Here is a 26,030-nt window from a genome sequence, read left to right on the forward strand (position 1 = left end):
TATGCTTTGATTGAATAGTTACCTATATTAAAGTAGTCGAATATACTTTTAGTCAGAATTACTGTCTTCTTTGGGAAGTCCTGGGTATTATCATGGCAAGAATTCCTTAGGGATAGTTGTGGAAAAACAACTATTTCCTGAAGCAAAGCTACAGGTGAAGTGGTGCTCAAATGAATGTTTGGTAGCATGATTCAGAGCAAGAGATGGATGGTATCTTTAAAAGAGACAGAGGAGTAGGATGGTGACAGATATTGAGGAGTATAGCCAGAAGTCGATGTTGGGAACAAAGAGTTCCAGCCGGGATGGTTACGACATGGACGTAGGGAGCAACGGGTCCAAAGAGTAGTATGTGTTCGTTTCCATGTAGTCCACGATACAAACAAGCCACAGCTGTAATTGGGTAGAAGACTGAAGGTGATTGAAGACCCACCATTGTCCTTTACTGACTATAGGGCCATAACTCATCAATCTTCATGTGGAGTCAGCAAAAATCTGGTCAGAGGAAGGTTTTGCTACATGCAGAAGTATATTCAAGATGGAACTTCCTTACTCTGTTTGAAGGGTAGTGTGGGATACCTCATGAAGGAGATGGGGACCCTGAAAGGAAGAAGAGTAATGGAGAGATCAAGAGAGATAAACAGAGACTTAACAGTGCAGTATTTTATACTGGAAAGTTGCTAGGAGAGTACATCTTAAATGTTCTCACCACATGTGCAAAAAAGGTAATTATTTGAGGCAATGGATGTTTTAACTAACCTTATTGTGGTAACCAGTTGCAATATATACATGTATCAAATCATTACACTGAACACCTTAAACTTACACAATGTTATATATTAATTATATCTTTTTTCCCCCTGGGGATTTTAATTTATTTATTTAGTATTAAAATCCACTGATTCTTGACTAACACATGAAGTCTGAAACAATCAACTTTCCTGAGTCTTATTTCTTTATATTTTTTATTTTTTCAATTTTAATTTTGGTTACTTTTTTTCTAGTTTCAAGCTTTTATTGAATTCCAGTTAGTTAACATATAGTGTACTATTAATTTCAGGAGTAGAGTTTAGTGATGCATCACTTCCATACATCACCCAGTGCTCATCACAAGTGCCCTCCTTAACCCCCATCACCCAGTTAATGCATCGCCCCATCCACCTCCTCTCTAGCAACACTGTTTGTTATCTATATGTAAGAGTATATTTATACAATTATATCATAATAAAACTGGAAAGTAAGTAAAAGTGCCTGTTTCTGACAGAAGTTTGTAGCGTTATACAAATTCACCCAGCATCCACCTTAATAAAATACCAAGAGTCGTTGTGGTAGGTGATGTGTAAGCCAGTGTCTCTTTTAGAAAGCTAATTTTAAAGATTATCATGTTGCTTCTTCATAAAAAAGGCAGGCCCCGGGGCTCCTGGGTGACTCAGTCGACTAAGCATCTGACTTCAGCTTAGGTCACGATCTCACCATTCGTGAGTTCAAGCCCCTTGTCGGGCTCTGTGATGACACCTCAGAGCCTGGCACCTGCTTCAGATTCTGTGTTCCTATCTCTCTGCCCCTTCCCTGCTCATGCTCTGTCTCTCTTTCTCTAAAAAATAAATAAACATTAAAAAAAATTTTTAAAGGCCATCCGTATCTAATATGGTGAAATTGAGAGACTCAAGTAAGCCCCAGATGCTTCAGAAGACCAGCTGAAGAGTAATCATCTTGAAGTGACAGAACTCATTTTAATGCTAAAGTCACTACTTGATAGCAAAGCTGGTTGAAGCCTTCATGGTATTCCTAAAAGCTGTGGGAATTTGGAAGTTCCCAAATCCCATCCCAAGGTGATGAATCTCTGAGACAATTAATGGAGGACAGTAGATTTAAGATCTAATTTTTGCCACCAATTTAAGCAAGATGGAAACTTGCATGCTCATCACAATTTTTTTTTCTGATGTTGGAGAAAACGCAGACCACTGGGGTCAGCCAGACAATAGAATTAGAATTATGGCTAATATCCAACTGCATGCTCCCTCACTCCTTTCCCAACACAGCTCACATAATGGATTTGAGCTGTTCCAGACTCCAGGACAGGAATGATAGTGGAGGTGAAACCGCAGGTAGAGATTGTAGGAATGGGAATAGAGATGGGGAAGAAGAATAACAAGCTATGTTAAACAATGTTGTGAATATGGTATTTATTTATTTATTTATTTATTTAGAGAATGTGTGTGTGGGCATGCGCACATGCATGTGAAAGCAGGGGAGGGGCAGAGGGAGAGGGGGAGAGAGAGAATCTTAAGCAGGCTCCATGCTTAGCATGGAGACTGACATGGGGCTTGAACTCACGACTGTGAGATAATGATCTGAGCCAAAATCAAGAGTTGGGATGTTTAATAGACTGAGCCACACAGTCATAATTTTTAATTTTTAAAGTTTTTAAGACAATAGATTTCTTTTGCACATTTCATGATAACTTCTATCTGACAGTAATTTAAAAAATGCAAGGGTGCCTGGATGGCTTAGTTGGTTAAGCATCCAACTTCTTCTCAGGTCATGATCTCATGGTATGTGGGCTTGAGCCCCCCCGTTGGGCTCTGTGCTGACGGCTCAGAGCCTGGAGTCTGCTTCAGATTCTGTTTCTCCTCTCTCTCTCTCTGCTCCTCTCCTACTCACTCTGTCTCTGTCTCAAAAAAATAAACAAATAAATAAACATAAAAAAAATTAGAAGACGCAAGGAACATATTTAAGCCTTTGAACTTGTTTGTCTTCCATTTTGGTGTTGAGTTGTGGAAGCAATTCAAATTTGAATGGACTACTACAATTTAAATAAGCATACTAAGACAAATACATGTGTGGTATTCCAAGTGTATGAGACTCTCCTGTCTGGCAGATAATCAGTTAGTGTTTCTGTTCTGGTTATTAGATATAGACAGAGGGGGTTTCAGGGGGAAAAAAGTAACTTATCTGCATCATAAGACTTGGAATATATCAAATGGACACTGTGTGTGGTTAGACAACCCCTTAAAATAGCAACTTTTATATTTTTTCTGTACTTCTTTGTATATAGTTCTTCCCCTATTTACAGAATCACTCACATTGTCCTCCTGAGAAGATAGTTTAAACCAAAGAGTGAAGAAAAAAAAACCCTGAAACAATGTTTAGATTTTCTTTAACTTCCATAGTAGACCCCTGAGAGTCCAGACCATGAAAGAACCTGAACATAGAATTTATGGAATTCTATGAATTAAAAAGGTAATAGAGGAAAAAAATAGAGGGAAGTTTACTTTTCCCATTTCCATAGAAACTGCAAAATAGCCCCCCTGCTGGGAAGTAAAGGGGAAGAGAAATTTGGCATAACTTTGGTAGAAATCTGAAAGAGGAACAGAACTGGGGGACCCACAGGAAGTGTGTGGTCACACCAACACAGGTCTCTGCGTGGGACCTATCACACCTCTGAGCTCATGTGGGGGGCTGGTGTCTTCCAAAAGCTCAAGGAAGGGAGAGCTGGAAGTAACCATTTCTTGAAGGTGCTGGTTCATTCAAATGACATACTTTATGATCAAGGGCTACCTAAATTATTGGATTATTTTTATGTGTAGGGGGGTGTGGGGAAGGTTTGAAACTGCCAATTCTACAGGATCTCTTAAAAGAATATGAGGCAAGTACAGACTACCAAATGGTCTCTGCTACCATCTCCACATCTTGTTTCTTTATTAATAAGGAGCTAGGCCTTTCTATTTCCATTCCATTGATGATACAGGCAACTTGTCAATTACTGTAACATTCCTGGCTTCCTTAATGAACTGACAGCTGTTTGCCAGGCAATGTGAGACAGTCCTGCTTCAGTCTGAGTTCTTGAGGCAGTCTGCAAAATGACAAAGAGAGAACCTCCTGCTGTTTTGAGCCTGTTGGGGAGCAGTGGGACCTGACTGAGGAAGGTGTTCAGATGGTGGTGACGTTGTCCTTATACTTGCTGGTCTCCAAGATCCTTATGTCCTACCCCAGTGTTCTCTGTTTGAGATTGTTGCTCCTCTGTCACACCTTATCAGAAATCGTCACTCTTTTTTGCTGCAACCTGTCTTACCACCAGCGGTATAGAAAGCAGTGGACCCTGATGAAAATAAGTTGATTGTAGAGAAGTGGATGAATCTGGGGCATGTGTCCTGGAGTCAGATTAAACAGCATTTGTGTGTGTGTGTGTGTGTGTGTGTGTGTGTGTATTTCAACATACAGAAACTGACTAAATTTTTCTTTTAAAAAGTCCACTTAAAAATCTGGCAAGCTGTTAGCTTTTCTTTTCTCTGACTTCAGTTCTTTGGCTCTCATATTTTTATGTGATTTTACTTCACAAATTTAAGTGAATCAGCTTGTGCTCCCTGGAAGAAGGAAGCTGGCACTCTGCCGACTGGGCTGGGCCTTACTAAGTTTCAGTTTCCTTTTCTCTGAGTCACCAAAGCCTCCACATTGCTGAAGAATTTTTTGCTCCTATCGTGTGTCTGCTTAGCTGTCCAGACAGAGCAGCTATGCTCCACTTCAGTCCTTGTACAGATTCTACAAACAGGTAAATGAGTTGCTGCTTTCTACTTTTCCTAGCCACTTGCAAATTATAGTCTTCTTTTTTTAATTAAAAGAAATCCTTCAGAATGGAAAACTAGTCAATGATTTTTCTTGCTGTCTGTTCATCCTTGGTTTACTCTTTCAATGTATAATGTAGAGTAGAGAAGAGGAACAAATGCAAGCTTTGTGACAGTATGTGTTACCCATTTTTCAATACTTATTGGAAAATGTATTTGATTTTCTGCTAGATCGAGAAGTATGGCGGTGAGAACTCGTTTGACATGGATGCAAGAAAAGAATCTGCAAACTTATTTTGGAGGAAAACAGTTTACCCTTCTCTATAAAGCTAGTGTTCATGAATTCTCTGCACATGACTTGTTTAAGAGATGCTATGATCAAGGGCCGATTGTGGTGGTGATTTATAAGGAACACTATGTTGTCGGGGCATATATGAAAACAAGTTGCAAGAAAGAGGAGAAAATTCCCATCGTCCTTTTTGCTCTTGAAGAGAATACAATTTCAGAATGCAAAATAAGCTCATATGTACCAACTGAATTGTTTTATGATGGTAGTGGAAGAAGGAATGACTTAGAATTCCACATAAATATGAGGAAACAAGTGATGACTCTGAACTTAGATACAAGTGAAAAACTTCGATTACCTCATATGCAAGCTTCTCCCTTTCAGGAATGTGAAGTTTTTCGATGTGAAGGTAGGTTTAATTAGATAACCTTATATAGAGTTCTCTCCTGAATGTTTGGAGGATTTGAGGTGACCCATTTCTTTAAGGAAGAATGTCCTGGTCTCTGGGTGACCCAGACTGAAACCTGGCCACACATTGTTTGCTGAGACACAACCATGGTCAAAAGGAGCATATACAGAGTTTTCTGGAGGGTGTTTGTGTGGGCAAAGGGTAGGGGAAGGGGAGGAAAGGTAGAAGGAGAAGAGAGAGAGAGAGAGAGAGAGAGAGAGAGAGAGAGAGCAAACTTGAAGAGGGCTTCTCTTGGAATGAAACCAAAGCTTGAACTTTTCTTGATTTGTTCTAGATCCTGCAGTTTCCCATTATATCCATTATATCAAAAGACCAAAATTAATTAACTTATTTTTCTGCCAGAGGACATTGTTTCCAATATCTGCTGTTATAAACAGTGCTTTTATATAATATCTTCATGCATATAACTGTGCACACAAGAAGTTACTTCTTTATAGTAACTTCCTGGAAGTGGGATTGCTGTTTAAGAAATATTTACATTTGCAGTTTGACAGACACCTGTCAAAAGCTTCAGTTGTCTATACTATTCCCAAGAGTGTTATAGAAATGCCTATTTCCCTGTCTTCTTGCCTTTATTTGATATTATCAAACTTTAGAATATTTGCCAATTTGATGGTCAAGGAGGGCTTTTCATTTTCTTTTTTGCTTATACCTGATTACTCGGAAGTCTGTGTGTATCAACCATTTACATTTCTTCCATGAAATAGTTATTTATGTCTATCCATTTAAAAGAAGAAACCTGGGAATAACTCTCTGAGTATTTTCATGTTCCAAACTAATTGTCTGTGGTCTTCATACTTGAATTATTGTTAGAGTATGTAATTCTTGAATCACATTTTATTGTGGGGGATTTTGTAATGTTTCCACAGCATTGATATTGCTGTGGAAAACACAGGTACAGACTTACTTATTTGTCTTTGTTGTTTCTCTTTGAATGATTTGATCTTTTTTCCTGGCTGCTCCAAACATTAAAAATTCTTTTGTTGATGTCTGGTAAATTTAATTGGACATGTTATGATATTGAGCATCCTGGATCAGTTAAGTAAACTTTGTATTGAAGTATAACACATAAACAGAAAAATGCACAATTGATAAATGTACCAATTAATAAACTTTTATAAATTAGACGCACTAAGGTAACCACTACTTAGATGAAGAAATAGATTATTACCATCATTTCAAAAGACTCCTCGCTGATTCTTCCTGGTTATTGCCAGTCAAAGATAACTATTACTTTGGCTTGTGTTGACACTAATTACTTCTTGTTTCTGAATTCTATATAAATGGAATCATATCAAAATATGTATTCTTTTTTGTCTGACCTCTCTCATTCAACATTACGCTTAAGGGACTAAACTAAACAAGGTAATGGATTCTAAAATCAGACCTCTACGAATCAGGTATCTCACCCAGTATAAAGTTTTACTAATAATTTCAAAGATAAAGATAATCAGATGTCTCAGAGAAGGCAGAAAGGGTACAGGAATATTCTATGTGGCTCCTAGATCCTTCTTTTGCATATTAGACATATGCTTTCTGGCTAAAAACAACCAGCAGGATTTTATTTTAAAGTTTATTTATTTACTTTGAGAGAGAGAGAGAGAGAGAGAGAGAGCAGGGGAGGGGCAGAGAGAGAGGGAGAGAGAGGAACCCCAGCAGGCTCCACACTGACAGCTCAGAGCCCAATGCAGGGCTTGAACTCATGAACCGTGAGATCAAGAGCTGGACACTTAACTGACTGAGCCACCCAGCCGGCCTACCAGCAAGATTTTTAAATGAAGTTTATGGGCCACTTTACATATTGAAGAGTGGTTAAGTTATGGAACATTGGTATGTCAGTGCTATGGATTGAATGTGTGCCCCCACCCCCCCCCCCCCACTCCCCCACCAATTCGTATGTTGAAACCCTAACCTCTAATGTGACTATATTTGGAGAAGAAGCCTCTAAGGAAGTATGTAAGGTTAAATGAAGTCATAAGAGTGGGGCTTTAATTCAATAGGATAAGCATTCATATAAGAAGGGGACACCAGAGGGCTCCCTCTCTCCACATGAACACACGAGAAGAGGTCATGGGAGAACACAGTGAGATGGCGGCTACTACAAAGCAAGAGAAGAGTCTGTGGAATTAAATCTACCTTGCCAGACAGTGATCGCAGACTTCTCAGCTCCCAGAACTGGGAGAAATACATTTCTGTTGTCCCAGTTAATGGTATTTTGTATGGCAGCCTGAGATGACTAAGACAAGCAGCCTACATGACATTTCCCATGAAGATGTGCCTCATAAATCCATAGAATCTGTACTTATTTATTCTGATTAATCCTTAGCCAGGAACATCTTATTAAGGGCATTCAAGAGGTACATCCTTTCCTTGTAGGAAACATCATTAGTCTATATACCAGGAGGTAAGATTATTAGCAAATTTTTAAGGAAGTTAGGCCTTAGGCTGGCTCATTTTTCTCTTTTTTCCTTGAGGGTGTTACTTGCTACAGTGAGTGAATGTATCTCAGGCCAGCTGCTTTAACTCCTACCTTTCTACTGATTCATCATATTATTGTATGTTGCACTCATTTGTTCCTTTTCATTTTCATATAGGATTTCATTGTAATGATTCCATCATACTTTTTCTTAATAAAATTACTGCTGGTGGACATTTTGAGTTTTCTAGTTTGGGGCTATTACAAATAATGCTGCTATAAACAGTCTTGTACATGATTTTTTGGTTCACATGTACACATATTTTTGAAGAATATAAATATAAAACTTCAGGGTCACTGGAAACATATATGTTTGCTTCAGTGGACACTGACAGAGCTTTCCAACATAGTTATATCAATTTTACCCACCACAAGAAGTGCATGAGAGTTTCTGTCACTTCTAAATTTTTCCCAACACTTTTTATTGGTTATATAGTATGTAGTCATTTAGGTATGTGAGCTGTAGCATGACATTTTGTGAATTTGGCTTTCTTTGATTAGACTAGTCTGTAATTTATTTTATAGTTTAAACCAATCCATTACTATATTAATTTACCCTTTTCTTAATTTACAAAATTTGTCTTGTGTTTTTGTTAATTCCTTCTTATATTTCTAATTCCGTTCTTATATTTCTTTATTCTTTTCTGTTTCTCTTTTTTATTTTCAAAACTTTCCTTCTTTCCTGCTGTTAATGAAATGTATTTTTAGCACAAGATTGATATAAAGTGTTTATATTTTTGTTATTGTCAATATATTTACAATTTTGATTTTTAATTTCTTTTTAATGTTAGGAGAGTGATTTGTAAAATCCCAAGAGGTTGGTTTTCTCTTTGCTTACACTTATTCTTTTCTAGTTTTATTATATCATAGTAATTGTAGGTAGTCTTCACTATTTTTACTTTGGTAATGTAAAGAGGTTTTCTTTCCATACATATAGCCTTATTTATTTATTTTATAAAGAGAGTGAGAATGCATGGGGTGGTGGATAGAGAGAGAGGAGAGAGAGAGAGAGAGAGAGAGAGAGAGAGAGAGAGAGAGAATCTCAAACAGGCTCCGTGCCCAGTGCAGAGCCCAGTGCAGGGCCTGATCCCACTACCTTGGGATCATGACCTGAGCTGAGATCAAGATTCAGATGCTTAACTGACTGAACCCCCCAGAATCCCTATATATAACCATATTTATGAATGTTTCACATAGTATTCCTCTTTGGTAGTGTAGAATTGCCAGCATCACTCCTCCTGTTCCTTTCAGTTTTTTTAATCTAAATTAAAAAAATGTGTATTTATTTTTGAGAGAGACAGAGAGAGACAGAGACAGAGACAGAGACAGAGAGACAGAGACTGAGTGGGGTGGGACAGAGAGAGAGGGAGACACAGAATCCGAAGAAGGCTCCAGGCTCTGAGCTGTCAGCACAGCTCAGGGGCTCGAACTCACAAACTGTGAGATCATCACCTCAGCCTAAGTCGGACGCTTAACCTACTGAACCACCCAGGTGCCCCTCATTTTAAACCCACCACCACAGAATGTTTCTTCACAGGAAATAAATACTTCTTCACCTAGTATCATTGGTTCAAATAAAGTCCTCAGCTGACTCCTGAACCACTCACTGTGCTCTGATTGGGTAGGGATGAGTTCTACATTCTCTTCAGAGCTAAGAAGAAAATCAATTGGACTGGAAGTTCCAGGAGCCCCAGTTGCAGATACTAGGTTTTGGAGAAAATCTGGTGTCTGTGGGTTTTTTTGTGTGTGTGCCTCTGTATATTTTCCCTTTCAGACCTATTGCATTATGGAGAGGAACTATCTTAAAGTATTCCCACTCTTTCCCTGGCCTGTCCATGTCTCTTCGCTTTGCTTCTCTGATTCAGAAAGTGTCCCAGTTCTCATTTCCGGTGATGGAGCAAGCCACATACTACTGCTGGGTAACTGGGTGAGAAAAGATTTGTAGACAATCTAGTCTTACAGTGCCCACCTTGTCTCTAGCTCTAGATTCTGCAAATGACATGTTTAGGAGATTTGCCATAATTTTTTCCACTTGCTTTCATTATACTGCACTGTTATCATGGAAAAGCTATTTTTGTATTTTTCCCTAGTGAATGCATTGACATTCATTCAGTCAGCCAGTCATTCAACAACTTGTAATTTTCATTTTTCTTTGATTATTTCCCTAGATTTGTTGGACAGAAGGACTCTGGAAGGAATTAATGAGTAAGTTAATGTTCTGTTATTCTGTTAATGATCTTAGACTTATTCTAAGTTCTGTCAATGAATCGGTAGCACATAACAGATAACTTGTGGATTGTGAAGAATAAGCTGTAACTATATTTATAATCATAAAACTATTTGATAATACTAATGTTAAAACAGAAAGAACACCGAGGAGGGGAAACATTCCTAATGCTTTTACATATGTGAAGGAAACTAATTATTTGGCTGCAAGTCTACAATTTTGCTTAGAATTTTTGCAGTTACCGTTTCCACTACTTTAGGGAATTGCTTTGGAAGTGGTGGTCGGTAGTTAGAGAATACTTATAGAGCTTTAAGAACATGCCAGAAATTATTACTTCCATAAACTCCAAAAGTCACATATTATGCTGTGTTTTTCAAAGTTCATTACTGGTAAGTTATTTTCATGTTTAACATAGCTCATATTTAGCACTAGTTTTGTATGGTCTGGTTGCTTAAATCTGAAAGGTTGTATGTCTGATTGACTTTAGTTACAAGTGTTATTTTTCTTCTTTTTCAGTAGGATGTGAAATAGAATAGTTTCATGCCCTTTTAATAGGAAAACAAGTTGCTAATAGAAAATAAATGATAATATATAAGAAAAGAAAACAAATTCTAGAAAAATTTATGGTAAGTTCTTGTGACCTACCCTCATTCAAATGTTAACATTGTCTTGTCTGTACAGGCTCCACAAGAGCTTATTGTCAGCCATGAACACTTACAAACCACATAAAAACCTCGTTCCCCAAGTGCGAATTCTGCTGCTGGGTCCGACTAGAGCTGGGAAGTCTAGCTTTTTCAACTCAGTGAAGTCTGTTTTCCGAGGCCATGTCACACACCAGGCTCTGGTGGGCTCTGAAGCAACTGGGGTTTCTGACACGGTATGTCCATTCAGGGCCACTCAGCCTTTGCTTCTTTGGTCCAGTTAATTGGGTTCGAAATCTTTTGTGATCAACTTCATTACGTGTAGACTTTATCTCTGTTTGTAATTTTTAAAATCTTATTATTTTTTAGTGTTTATTTATTTTTGAGAGATAGAGACAGAGCACGAGCAAAGGAGAGGCAGAGAGAGAGGGAGACACAGAATCTGAAGCAGGCGCCAGGCTCTGAGCTGCCTGCACAGAGCCCAGTGCAGAGCTTGAACTCACGAGCCGTGAGGTCATGACCTGAGCCGAAGTCAGATACTTAACCGACTGAGACACCCAGGCACCCCTCTGTTTGGAATTTTTTAAGAAGTGTGCTCTTAAAGTTGCTTTTTCTCATCTGCAGTACAGGACATATTCCATTAAGGATACGGTGGATGGCAACTTCCTGCCTTTTATTCTGTGTGACACAATGGGCCTGCAGGAGAGAGGAAAAGGGCTGTGTGTGGATGACATAGCTTACATCTTGAAAGGCCACATTTCTGACAGATACCAGGTATGATTGGGCCAATCACTGAAAGATTATAATTGATATTTAAAACGTTTATTTTTGCTCCCTCCGGACAGCAGCAAATGCCGATCTAATTTGATGCATCATCTTTTATTTTCTTCAAGTGTACCCATTCAAGATCATTTGCTTCTTCTTGATATTTTATTTTACAAAGAATTAAAACATGCAAACAACTCTTCTATCATAGCTGTTATAACGACTCTGAATGCTGTTACATATTCAGCTGCCTTGGGCTACATGAAACACAAATCCAACTAACATCAATTTACTAACATTAGTCATTTTTCTTATGTAATAGGAAGTCTGAAGGTACGTGGCTTTGTGTCAGTGTGGAAGCTCTCTGAGGTTATTAAATTCAAGCGTCTTTCTAACTTTCTGTTCTGAGACCCTCAGCATGGGGTGCTATGGATTAAATATTTGTGTCCCCCTAAAATTCACAGGCTAAAGCCCTAATCCCCAGTGTGATGGTGTTAGGAGGTGGGGCCTTTGAGAGGTGATTAAGTCATGAGAGTAAAGCCCTCATGAATGGGATTGGTATCCTTATAAGAAGAGACCTAAGAAAGATGAACTTTCTCTCTGCCATATGAGGACACAGTATGAAGGTGGCTGTCTACAAATCAGGAAGGAGGCTCTCATCAGATGCTAAATCTGTCAGCACCTTGATCTTGGAATTCCTAGCCCCCAGAATTTTGAGAAGTAATTTTTGTTGTTTAAGCTACCCCACAAGGTAATTTATTATAGCAGTCCAAGCTAAGACATGGGGCTTTCATCATTATGCTCTCCAGATGTTCATATTGAGCCTTGTCAGTGTTCCAGGCAAGAAGGAGGAGGGGATTAAAGTGAAATCCACTTGAGTCTATCAATTTTTGTTTTAACTTTCTAGTCCTTTTATTTACTTATGAGAGAGAGACAGAGTGCAAGTGGGGAAGGGGCAGAGAGAAAGAGGGAGACACAGAATCTGAAGCAGGCTCCAGGCTCTGAGCTATCATCACAGAGCCCGACATGGGGCTTGAATTCATGAACCTTGAGATCATGACCTGAGCTGAAGTTGGATGCTTAACTGACTGAGCCACCCATGTGCCCCATAAATTTCTAGTCCTTTTGATAAACATTTAAATTTTGAATTAATCATTAATTCACCTTGTTCCAAGTGATTAGTCAATTGGGTCAACATCTTTTGTTGAATGTCTTTGCATCTTTTCCCTACTAAATATAGGGATTGGTTTTTATATTCTCTAGCTTGTTCTATTGATGCATTTATCAATTCCTTTATGATATTCATTTTGTTACCATATCACTTAATTGTTTTAATTACCATAGCAATCAATAATGTCTTAATGTCTCACTGGACAAGTCGTATTCATTATTTCTTGTGTTTTTTTTCTTGACTATTTTCACGATATACTTTTCCAAGTGAGCCTGTTTGTGTTTTTTTTTTTTATTGTTTGTGTTTGATTTGTTGGTGCTTTGATTAAAATTACATTAAAATTTTATACCCAAAGTTGTTTTACATCTTTACGTATCCAGTGTTCTTATCCAGAAACATGGCATGTTTTATTGTTCTATTCATGCAAGGGCTTTTCATTCTTTAGTACAGCATTATCTTGTAGAGGTAAAGCTTTTTTAAAAAATATTCTTTTTTTTTTTTAAAAACAACTTTATTGTAGGGAATGTTAAATCTATGCAAAAGGAGACAAAACGATTTAATGACTTCTCATTTACTCAGCTTCAACAACCTTTGACTCATAGCCTATCATCTCTGTCTATTCACTTTCTCTTCTCCTATAGTATTTGGAATCAAATTTAACATGTCATGACATTTAATCCATAAATGCATATGCAATTATCTATGTAAGGATAGATACCTTTTGTTATAGATAGCTGTATACCCTTATCATATCTAAAGTTAATCATTGTTTTTTTTCAACGTTTATTTATTTTTGGGACAGAGAGAGACAGAGCATGAACGGGGGAGGGTCAGAGAGAGAGGGAGACACAGAATCAGAAACAGGCTCCAGGCTCTGAGCCATCAGCCCAGAGCCCGACGCGGGGCTCGAACTCACGGACCGTGAGATCAGACCTGGCTGAAGTCGGACGCTTAACCGACTGTGCCACCCAGGCGCCCCTAATCATTGTTTTTTAATTTATCAACTATTACCCAATGTCCAAGTTCCTAATTGTTGTATAAGTAAGTATCATGCTTTTAAAAAATTTGTTTAAGTTTATTTATTTTGAGAGAGTCAGAGACAGTGTGAACAGAGGAAGGGTAGAGAGTGAGAGGGGGAGAGAGAGAGAGAGAGAGACAAACAGAGAGAGAAGCCCAAGCAGGCTCTCCACTATCAGCTCAGAGCCTGACACAGGGCTCGAACTCGTGAAACCATGAGGTCATGACCTGAGTTGAAATCAACAGTCAGACGCTTAACCAACTGAACAACCCAGGTGCCTCAATATCATGCATTTTAAAAACAGCTTATTTGCGAATGATTGAAATAAATTTATTCAGACTCTTAACCTGTACATTCTGCCTCTATCTCTTTTGGTATTTTTCCTTGTAATGTGTTTTTTTGTTTGTTTGTTTGTTTTCTTAGAAATCCCATTGTTCTGTAGACTTCTCCATAGTCTCAACTTTGCTGTTTGCATCCCTTGATGCAGTTTCCTGTGGTCTTTTGTTTTCTATGCACCCTGAAAATTGGTAATTGAGTCTAGAAGCATGTTCAGATTCAGCTTCCACTTTGTAGAGGTGCTGTGCTCTTCTGTGAGGAGACACACATTTTGTTCTATTGTATTCTTTTTGCTTTTCTAATAATGTCAATATTCATTAATGTTCAATGCCTAGATTCATGTGTTTATTAGGGTGTGAACATGTGATATTCTATCTTCATCATTCTTTTTTTATTTTATATTTATTCGATGATGAGATAAAATCTCCTCATCTACTGTTTGATTACCTGGTGGTACAGTTAACATGGGAGAGGCAGGATTTTTTTTCTTTACTACAAGCTTCTGAAACCATAAGGTGGTTTCTTTGTATCTGCCAATAATGACCAGTGATTATTTTATTATCATTATGAACCCCTGAATTGAACATATTTAATGTGTTTCAATCCTGTGCCATTTTCTCCATACTTATATTACATTTAACATATCTGACCAGTGGGAGCCTCTACAAGTTATATCGTGAGTCCTTTTGACATGAACCTAAAAACCTACTATATTCCTTGATTTCTGGTATGAGAGATGTCCAAGCCACATATTATATATTTCTAGTGCCTGATTTTGAGTCAATTATTTCTCTAAGAAGTCTTGGTTTGGCTTATTAGAATTGTTATTGCTACATGGTTGGTCATTGATTCTTGCCATTTTTGGTGGACAGAGGTAAGTAATAGATCTTTTTATGATAAGGTGCATTATAAATTCATATAAAAACTTCTCTTTCAAATTCAGTACTAGGTAATTTTTACTTAATCTTCTTCTGTCTTGCTTCTCTCTCTGCTTTCTCTCAGAGTCTCTATTCTCAAGGACTCCAGAGATGACAGAATGTCATGTCACAACTCATTTGCTTTCTCTCACAAAATATTCACTGTGATCTCAGAATAAAACTCTAATAGTACCGGGGTGCCGGGGTGCCTGTCGGTTAAGTGTCCAACTCTTGATTTCAGCTCAGGTCATGATCTCACAGTTTGTAAGATCGAGCCCCACGTCAGACTCTGTGCTGGCACTGCAGAGCCTATTTGGGATTCTCTCTCTCTCCCTTTGTCTCTGCCCCTCCTCTGCTCATGCTCTCTCTCTCTCTCTCTGAAACAAACAAAAAAACAAATTCTTACAGTACCATAAACAGTTTAATCATAACCACTTTTAGTATAATATTTTAGTATAAATATAACATAATCATAATCAAAATCGGAGTTTAAAATTTGAACCAGATTATTTATTTATTTAATTTTTTATTTATTTAAAAATATTATTGTATTTTACATTTAGGGTGTATCAAGTAGTAGGAGTATACAAATTACTGTGCTTTAAAGTCAATGAGAAAAAACATACAATCAGAAATGGTCTCTCTTTGTGTAGTGAGGACCCCCAAATGGAGGTAAAAGTTAATTTTGTTGATTTTAATTTAGGGATGGGTTTTTAAATTAAATTATGTTTTATATTTATGTTTATAATTTATATAGCTCTCTTTTTCCTGTTTGAATATATTTATCTTACACTAGACATCTCCATTCATTTTTATTCCCTACCAGACCTCTATAAACACATGAGTTTGTGACTGCTGCTATATACATTCTCCAAGCCATCATAGAAAGTACACCAAAATTCTGATCAAAAGTATGGAACCCACACTTAGTGGTCAACTAAAATTTGCCCAAACCACATACAATATATTTTGGTGTACTGAAATATAGTTTTAAACTCAACTTTACAAAATAATGTAGATTCAAAGAATTCATTTTCTTTCTCTGCCCCTTCAAATACATTTCTCCCCTTTTCTTATAAGCAACCATATAAAATTTTTTCATTTACTTTCATTTTTTTACTATATAAGAAATACTTACAGATTTGTGGTTCCCCTCTTTTTAGAGAAGTCATGAAATACTCCCTGCTATTGATATATTAGACTTTTGCCACTACAAATAGTGCTGAAATTAATAGGCTTGTACATACATCATTTTGTATTTTTGCCAGTATACATGCGGGACAGATTCCCAGCAGAGGGATTGCCAGTTCAAGAGTAAATGCATCCCATTTTGAACTACTTTTCATCCCTGGTTTCTGTGTGATGATACCAGATTTCTTTCTGTATGCTCTCATCTCCGCCTTTGCCCACATTGCTTCTGTCTAGAACACCGTCTGCCATACCTTCATTCCCTTTATCAAATTCCATGTACTTTGTAGCTCCCAGATTATGTGTCCCTCTGTCACAGAAGCTTTACCTGCCTGCATGAAAGGGTTGATAGCTACTTGCATAGACTGTCTTCTCTGCCAGATTGTTATTCTCATAATATTAGAGACTTGCACAGTGCCTGATACATCTTATGTGCTCATAAATATCCATAGAATTAATGTGTTGCATTTTGTTTATCTTATAGTTTAACTCCATGAACCCAATCACACCAAGTCATTGTAACTATATTCACTACCCGTTGCTGAAGGACAGAATTCATTGTGCGGCATTTGTGCTTGATGTCAACTCTGTTAAATACATCTCTCATGAGATGATAGCAAAGATCAAAGAAATTCGAAGGCAATTGATAAAGTGTGGTGAGTCTCATTCCACTTTACCACTAAGGGTAATATATTAGACTATATTGTAGAACGGTTTCAGAACAGGATGAAAAACTTAAGAAATTGCATATGTGAATCTTCCCTGGCCCATCAGTGCAGTTCAATCAAATCCAGCACTTGATAGTGTTATAACTTTGTGCAAGTGACTTAAACTCTCTACGTTTGAACTTCTAATCTATAAAATTAATATGATAATAGCACCTAACTCAGGGATTTATTATAAGGATTAAACAAATCAACATATATGAAGAGTTTGGCACAGTTCTCATTACCTGCTACCACTGTATCCTAGCATGAATTTATTTACAAAAAGTTCTAGATTTTCCCTTGAGCCTTAAGTGATTAGAAATGGAAAACAGTATTTCAGTAAGAAAAAGCATCAGGGAAGTAAAATGTTCAGTAGGGAAGGGACAGTTAAAAGTCTTAGGAGAAGGTAAATAGGATTAGAGAATTATGGTGCCCCATTCTGTCTTTTCTTGGCCTTATCCATTCTGTCTGGGAAAAAGCAAGTTTACCACACTTCTAACTTTGATTAAGTTAGAAGCATGGAGTGATTTACTTGCTCTCTGAAATTTAAAGCCTTGCAAGGGTGGTGCGCAGGGCGCTGCTTGCTAACATTGTAACAGAACACCAACTTATTTGGGATGCTTTGACACATTCTGTTGCCTTCTTGAGGCCTTTTCTCCCCCATCTTGTTTATTAGGTGTCTTTTCTCTAGTCTCCATGAAAACAACTGTTTGGAGAGGAAATGAAACCTATCACCAACACTGTAGCATCAATTTTAGTTATCTCGTCCAAGAGGTGGTTTCATTTGAAGTCTCATACCATGGAAAGCCTTGAAGGGAATTTCCTATGTCAGAGGAATTCTGAGTACTAATAAGTGGTTAGAGGGGGGTATTTTTGAAGGGTGATGGCCCTTCCCAAATATCTGGAATTGCTTCGTTGGTAGCCTATTGCATAATTGATAACTGATTAACTGAAAAGTACTGATGCTGTCTATAATGATCAAAATGACACATATCTGTTTGACCTAGGTATGCCACATGTGGTTTTGCTCACTCATGTGGATAGCATGCAGCTGATTACAAAAGGTGACCTTACAGACATATACAGATGTATTCCTGTGAAGCACAAGGTAATGATGTCCTTCTTTGTAGACACACTTTCTAGGATATGTCACTATAATCACATGATATTACTGTGTGTAAAAATAAAAATGGACACCTACTGAACTTAAGAATGAAAACAATTACTTGTATAATTCAAAATCATATCCCAAGATTTAAAAATTAAATATATATTCATCTTTACATGACACAGATTATTCCATTTATTATAATTTAATTCAGTTAGGTTCAATTCAACAAATATTTATTGATTACCTTTCATAATCGAGTCAGTGTGCTAGTCTCTAACCAGACACAGATAATTAAAACAACTTCCTTGCACTCAAAAGCTTACAGTTTTATCAGTGGAGGTGAGGGGATGGGGGAGTCAGAGGAGAAAAAGATGACAGAGTATGATTATGACAATGTCATGAAGTGACTCAAAATAAAATTGAAAGATTAAAGGAGGAAAATATTGTGTTAAAGTGTATGGGAAAGATTTCATTACTGGAGTGTAATATTTGTTGAGTACTGAGAAATAGCTTTCAAAGAGAAAGAGGATTTCAGGAGGTGAAGAGACAAAGAGGGGAAAACATTCAGGCCATGAGGATAGCATAAATCAATACAGCAGTGTGTAGGGGGAGCATGGAGTCATTCAGTTTAGTGGAGGGCTGAATCCTTGTAGGGGGAGATAGAGTATGAAAGTTATATTTGCATGAGGTGACTTTACTTAATGATGTGCATTATGGGGAATCATAACAATTTTTTTCTCTTCTTTTTAAAAAAACTTTTAATTTAAATTCCAGTTAGTTCACATACAGTGTAATATTAGTTTCAGGTGTACAATATAGCAATTCAAGACTTCCTATACATCACTTGGTGCTCACCCTAACAAGTGCCCTTCTTAATCCCCATCACCTATTTAACCCATCTCCCCACCGGCCTCCCCTCTGGTAACCATCAGTTTGTTCTTTATAAATTAGAATCTGTTTCTTGATTTATCTCTCTCTTTCTCTCTCTCTCTACCTCTGTGTGTGTGTTTCCCTTTGTTCATTTGTTTTGTTTCTTAAATCCCACATATACATGAAATCATATGGTGTTTGTCTTTCTCTGACTGACTTATTTTGCTTAGCATAATACATTCTAGTTCCATCCATGTCATTGCAAATGGCAAGATTTCATTCTTTTTGATGGCTGAGTAATAGTTCCATATATATATATATATGTATATATATAATATATTCTTTATCCATATATCTAGTTTGATGATATATCCATATATATTATAGATACATATATCCATATATATGGATCTACAATATATATATCCATATGTATATCCATAATATATATTATATATATATACATATATATACATATATATAAGATATACTATATCCATATAATATATATACATATATATACACACACATCTTATATATATACATATATATACATATCTTCTTTATCCATATATCATTTGATGAACACTTGGCTCTTTCCATAATTTGGCTATTGTAGATGATGCTACTATGAAGAGTAGTGGTGTAACCAAAGTAAAGCTTCATAAAACTTAATTTGCCACCCACATGCAGAATAAATCAGAGTCAAAAGGAACCTGGACTTGGGAATACCAGTTGGGAGGATATAATGATAGCTAATATTTGTTGAGTACTAAATATGTGATAAATTTTCTTATTCAATACTTATAACAACCCTGTGAGATGGGTACTGTCATTACCATACTTTATAGATGAGAAAACAAAAGCACAGAGAGTAAAATATTTGCCAGTGTTTTTGACAGTGCTAAGAAATAACAGAACCCTATTTTGAATCCGGGCAATATCATTCCATAGATAAATTAGTTTAAGCACAAATTGAACATCAATATTAAACTGGTCTAGGAAAACTAGATTAATCCTGAGAATAACTTTTTTTTTTTTATTTTTTTTTCAACGTTTTTATTTATTTTTGGGACAGAGAGAGACAGAGCATGAACGGGGGAGGGGCAGAGAGAGAGGGAGACACAGAATCGGAAACAGGCTCTGAGCCATCAGCCCAGAGCCCGACGCGGGGCTCGAACTCCCGGACCGCGAGATCGTGACCTGGCTGAAGTCGGACGCTTAACCGACTGCGCCACCCAGGCGCCCCCTGAGAATAACTTTTAATAGGAAACAGGGAAATTATAGACTCCAGCATAAGGGTATTAAAAATGCTTCAATTTCCAAGTACTTTATACAGAATTATTAGTTCCTTTCAATTTCTAATTCATATGGAATCTACTATGTGTATTCTTGATGAAAATTAGCAGTGATTTTGAAGACTCCTTGTGAAGTTCTTTAAGAAAGTACTTTATGGGACCAGATCTCTATCTTCATTTTCTCTAACAGGAACACTATTGCCAAGCTCCTGCTTTTTGTTATTGCTTTCATAATGCGTATTGACCTGAAATAGTATTTGTCACTGTTTCTGTATTGCAGTTAGAGGCAGTCCACAAAAAACTTGGATTTGCTCTTTCTGATATGTTGGTGGTTAGTAATTATACCTCAGAGTGGGAGTTGGACCCTATAAAAGATGTTTTGATCCTCTCTGCGCTGAGACATATGCTGTGGATTTCAGATGACTTCTTAGAAGATTTGACCGCTCAAGGAAACAAGAATTTAGTGCTGTAAACACTTGAAGGAATCAGCTGTGTGGCTACTCTCTGCTTGGATCTATTGGGTACCTGGCAGTTCATTGTGTCTCTATGGATCACTGTCCTGTAAATGGTCCTACTCTTTAACTCACTGGCCAGATGTGTTTTTCTTTCCCCTCACTTTTCCTGATTTCCCACCCTTAGGGGTATATCCCACAGATTTGTACTACTTCTCTTTCTCCTGTCTTAAGATAGAATCTTTGAAATGATGCACTTCTGTCATTTGTACTGTTTGAACATCCCAAGCTGTATCCTTGCCCTCTTCTCTTGAAATGCGTTTTTTGCTTGGGACACTGATATGGATTGGATCAACATTGTTTCTGATCAGATGTGATCTTTGGTTATATGCCTTTTTTACTTTTTAAATTTTTTAATGTTTATTTATTTTTGAGGGAGCATGAGTAGGGGAGGGGCAGAGAGTGAGAGGGGCAGAGGATCTGAAGCAGGCTCTGCACTGACAGCAATGAGACTGATGCGGGGCTCAAACTCTCAAACTCATGAACCGTGAGATCATGACTTGAGCCAAAGTCAGACGCTTAAGCAACTGAGCCACCCAGGCGTCCCTTGATTACATTCCTCTTTCTTGGTACATACATTTCTGCCTTTTTCGACTTGACTTTTTTGACGTGTCTCCCTCCTCAGAGTTTCTTTTAATGCCATGTAGCAGGATGGTCTTAATGCCCATGGCAGATGTATGTGCCTTTCAGATTTATGACCTCAGATTTTAGCATTACATGCAGTCTCTTTCAACCTCTATCAACAATATGCTGCACTGTTTCAATCAAAGATCAGACAGAAAGAAGTTTCAATCTATACTCAAATCTTATTTTAGTTTGTGAGAAATCAAATTAGAATATAATATCCTCTTTATTCTCTCTCACTTGCAAACTACTAAGACATTCTCATGCTACTACTAACTCCGCCATCTTGTTTTCTCCATTTCTTCTCTTCTTGATGGGCACATGCACTCCCAAAGGGGAGATTGGAATATTCCTTTTCCTGCTGGTTGCTTTTCCTTAAATAAACCATTAAGAATATTTTGTTTCTCTTTTATCAGAGATTGGAGAAAAGGAATTATCAAGTATGTAAAAGGAGGAAACAAATACGTGAACCCTTCACATACTAGTAATTTTTATCTCATCACTGAAGAGTGAAAATTGAGAAATAAGAAAATACAGGAAAAAGAGAAATAGATGAAACAGAAGGGGCATGTTTTATTTATGTCTGGGATGAAGATGCCCTACAAAATCTTAATACCTGCCAATAACTAGGAGCAGCAAGATTTAAAGCCATTAATTGTAAAAAAAAAAAGATTGTGATTTCTTTTGGATTTATTTTCTGTATCTGTGGAAAATGGAAGTTTCTTCTTGTAAAACTTGAGTTTAACTTCAGTGTGCGTGTGTGTGACTTTGGAAAAGTTTATTTTAATATAACTTGTCAGCATGTTCTCATCCTCACCCACATCGTCTTATTTTGCCTTCTTATTTTTATTTCTAAAGTATTTGAGTGCTCCCTTCAGAAGCACATATACTAAAGTATTTGAGCTTCTCTTTGGGTCTCCAGTTAATGTATTCTTTCCCCTACAGATATTTTTTTTTGTTTGTTTGTTTAATATCTGAAACTGTCTTCCAGGATGTGACTATTAATATTAGTAAGAGTTCTGGAGGATTAAGACTAACAAGGACTATATTTGATTACTCTGTCAATTACAACTATTTTAGCTACAAGTGACAAAACTCAACCTGAATTACATGAATAAAAAATAATCAAACCATAGAAAAGGCTGGGGTTGAACCAAACTGCCTCAGAAATGGTTGAGTCTAGGGATTCAAAAGGTGTTCTCTCTCTCTCTTTCACTCTTTCTCACACACACAAGTGCACACACATGTGTATGCACACACACACAGTTATACACCCTCTGCTTCATTCTTTGTGCTTATTGCTGTCATTCTTTCAGGTTAGCATTCTTGATAAATCTTAAACCACCTGAATCCAGGTTTCAAATTGGCATTCACTTAGCCTCATGACCCGAAAAGGAAGAGGATTTTCTTTTCCCGTGTCATTGTGAAATACTCCAAAAATGGACTGCAATTGATCTAGCTCAAATCGTATATTTGACCTCTGGGAACAATCACTTCTCTTTTCCAGAAGAGAATTAAGTCATAATTGCCCAGGAAGAGTGATATATTATTAGAAGAAGGGAGTATGGAGCGCCTGGGTGGCTCAGTTGGTTGAGGGTTCGACTTTGGCTCAAGTCATGATCTAGCAGTTCGTGAGTTTGAGCCCCGCATCTGGCTCTGTGCTGACAACGTGCTGACAGCTCAGAGCCTGGAGCCTGCTTCAGATTCTGTGTCTCACTCTCTCTCTGCCCCTCTCCTGCTCATGCTCTGTCTCTCTCTGTCTCAAAAATAAATAAAACATTAAAAATTTTTTTTAAAAAAAAAGAAGAAGGGAGCTTATTATGGACATGACCACTGTTGGATTAACTGAGCTGGAGAGGTACCACAATATGTATCTTATATTTAGGGAAGTCTTACATCTAGTTTCTCATATATATTATAAAGAATGTCTTATTAGTAAGTCTAAAATCATTAATAATTTCTTTAAAAATCCTTTTATTAAAGTAATATATACACATAAAAAGTACACAGTTCACAATTGTATGGCTCAGTACATTTTGATACTTAACAAACCAATGAAACTAGAACTCAGATAAGAAACGGAACATCCTACAAGTCCCCTTTATGCCCCAGATATCCACTCTTCTGACTTCTAATTGTGTAGATTAGCCTTGTGCTTTTTTATCCCTTACATAATATCATGTACTATTTACTCTTTTGGGTCTGACTTCTTTCATGAGATAGTGTATTTGTTTGATTCATATTATTTACATAGGTAAAGATCATTTATTCTCATTGATTCTATTATTCTAATGTTAATGGGTGGCTCTAATAATTTCCTTATAGGTCAACAATATATTCTATACAGGTTGCATTAAGCTTTTTCTGATTTATAGCTATATGGAAACAAACCATATGATTTTGGGTGTTTCTGATTTTGTATTATAATAAAGATTTCATAATGTGAACATACCATGTTTCAATTTGTAAATATAGCTTGAAAATGAGAAGTAGCATCATGAAGAAGTTGACATTATCCTAAAATTAACAAAGTAGTGTTAAGGGTCAAACATATCCAAGACTTTCTTTAAGAAGAACAAAGTGGGAAAACAGGTATAAAGAGATATATCAAGAAAATGTAAGTTGACTTTGATGCATTGATAAATTAATGGAACAGAACAGAGAGTCCAGAATCAGACTCAAGCATGTCTGGACATTCGTTCTATGACGGGGTAGCATCGCAGATGAATAGAAAAACAAACAATTCATAAATGGTCAAGTCAATTGGTCATCCATATGGGGAAAAAAGCTCTGAATTCCTCACATCATAACCAAAAGTCTACTTTAGGTGGACTAAGTTTCTAAATGCTAAAAAGCTTTTAGAAGATAAAATAGAAGAGTACTTTTATTCCTTGGGAGTGAGGAAATATTTCTTAAGTCATATTTCTTAAACAAGATACAAAAAGCTTAACCTCAAAAGAGGTGAAAATTCAGCTACATTGAAATCAGTAACTTTTATATTCAAGAGATCCCATTAAGGTAGTGAAAAGCCACAGCAAGGTGTGGAAGTACATACAGCTAGCAAAGAACTAATGAAAAGATGTATAAAGAAATTCTACAGATCTCGAAGAAAACTGAAATATAAAAGAAAATGAACAAAAGACTTGAAAAGGAACTCTAAAGAAGAAGGAAATTATAATATCCAGTACAGAAGATAAATGTTCTATATCATTAGTAATAAAAAATATTGAAACTAAAGTAATCTGATTCTTTTTTACTTTTACTGAGATTTAATTGCCATATAAAATGCATATAGTAAAGGTGTAAAATTGGGTGAGTTTTGACATATGAATACATCTGTAAAATAATCTTGACAATCATGATAAGAAATCTTTCTATCACTCCCTACCCCCCTAAAATACAAGTGCCCTTGTAATCCATTCCCTTTATTCCACCTCTTGTTCTGGTCCTCAGACAACCACTGGTCTGCACTCTGCCACTGGAAGTTAGTTTTCATTTTTTATAATTTATATAAATGAAATTTTATAGACTATGTTCCTTTGTGTCTGGCTTCTTTTATTCAGCACGTTTTGAGATTCATCCATATTGTTGCATGTGTCAGTAGTTCTTTCTTTTTATTGCTGAGTAGTGTTTCATTGTGTGAATATACTACATTTCTTTATCTGTTCACTTGGTAACAGACTTTTGGATTGTTTCCAGTAAAGGTGAAGATATGCAGGCAGACCTGATGAACTGGCAATTTGACTCCCAATTATGTATCTTAGGGATACTCTTTATATGTGCATTTAAATACATGTATAAGAATTTTTATTGTAGCATTATTCATTATCATCCCAAATCAGAAACAACCCATCAACAGTACTGCTCATCAACAGTAAGGAAGATAATAAATTGATGTATACTACATAGAGTATTTCATTTCATGTAGGAAAGAAAATTAAAGAACAGTTACTATATGTATCAGTATAAATATTGCAAATACAGTATTGACCAAAAGAATAAAGACATGAATTAATATTTACATTGTGAATAGATTTATATACATTTCACAAAATTTCTAAATAAGAGAGGAAATGATGACTATAAAAATTAAAATGGTGGTTACCTTTCAAGGGTATGGGGTTGTGAAGAATCAGGGCTCACTTGGTGGTTCTGTAGGAGCGAAAATGTCCTTTATTTTGAACACGGTGGTGGTGAAATGGATATTTGCTTTATAGTTATTTTTAAGTTGTGCATTTGTATTTTGTGTACTTTTCTGCATGTGTTGTATATTTCACAATTAAAACAGAAAAAAATGAGAAATAATGTCACACAAAAACTTTAGAATTAGACATAACTGGGTCCAGTTCTCTATTCTGCTACATAATTTGTGATTTTTAAAAAAATCTCTCATTTCTCCATCTTACAGATGACAACAACACTATATTCATAGGTATGCTGTAAGGCCTAGATTAGATAATATATATAACTAGATGAGCAGTGTAGGCACTTAGAAACAGACACTCAGATGCTGATGGACATTACCAATCTTGTATAACAACAAACTGATAAGTTACTATGTCTGTCTGTTATAAATTTAATTTTATCGTAGTTGAAAACAAAGGTAAGACTTGGACTTGGTAGCTCATGAGAAAAAAAGAGACTGAAAGTCAAATTATCAAAGTTTTTGTTTTTGGCTGTTTGATAGGTGGTTTTAAAGAAAATATACCTTTGGCTTCAAGAGCATGCTGTTATCTAAAATTCAAAATTTGCAATAGCAGATAGAAACATATTAAATGGCTTGGTCATGTATGCCCCCTACTGGCCAATTCTCTACAAAGTAGAAATGATGCTTAAGGTTGAATTTGGAAGC

General features: G+C 36.6%; 1 protein-coding gene across 1 annotated transcript; it reads left to right on the top strand.

Moving 5' to 3' along the window:
- The first annotated feature begins 4,228 nt into the window (after positions 1-4,228).
- IFI44 (interferon induced protein 44) lies at positions 4,229-21,994 on the top strand. The gene is made up of 9 exons (XM_040470737.1): positions 4,229-4,549; positions 4,794-5,257; positions 9,962-9,998; positions 10,702-10,897; positions 11,286-11,435; positions 16,541-16,712; positions 17,771-17,871; positions 20,323-20,524; positions 21,595-21,994. The coding sequence occupies exons 1-8, from the start codon at positions 4,512-4,514 to the stop codon at positions 20,512-20,514; spliced, it is 1,350 nt and encodes a 449-aa protein (XP_040326671.1). The 5' UTR covers positions 4,229-4,511; the 3' UTR covers positions 20,515-20,524; positions 21,595-21,994.
- The last annotated feature ends 4,036 nt before the right edge of the window (positions 21,995-26,030 follow it).

The sequence above is a fragment of the Herpailurus yagouaroundi genome, unplaced genomic scaffold (assembly GCF_014898765.1).
Source record: "Herpailurus yagouaroundi ecotype Mexico unplaced genomic scaffold, PumYag 77, whole genome shotgun sequence".
Classification (NCBI taxonomy): Eukaryota; Metazoa; Chordata; class Mammalia; order Carnivora; family Felidae; genus Herpailurus; species Herpailurus yagouaroundi.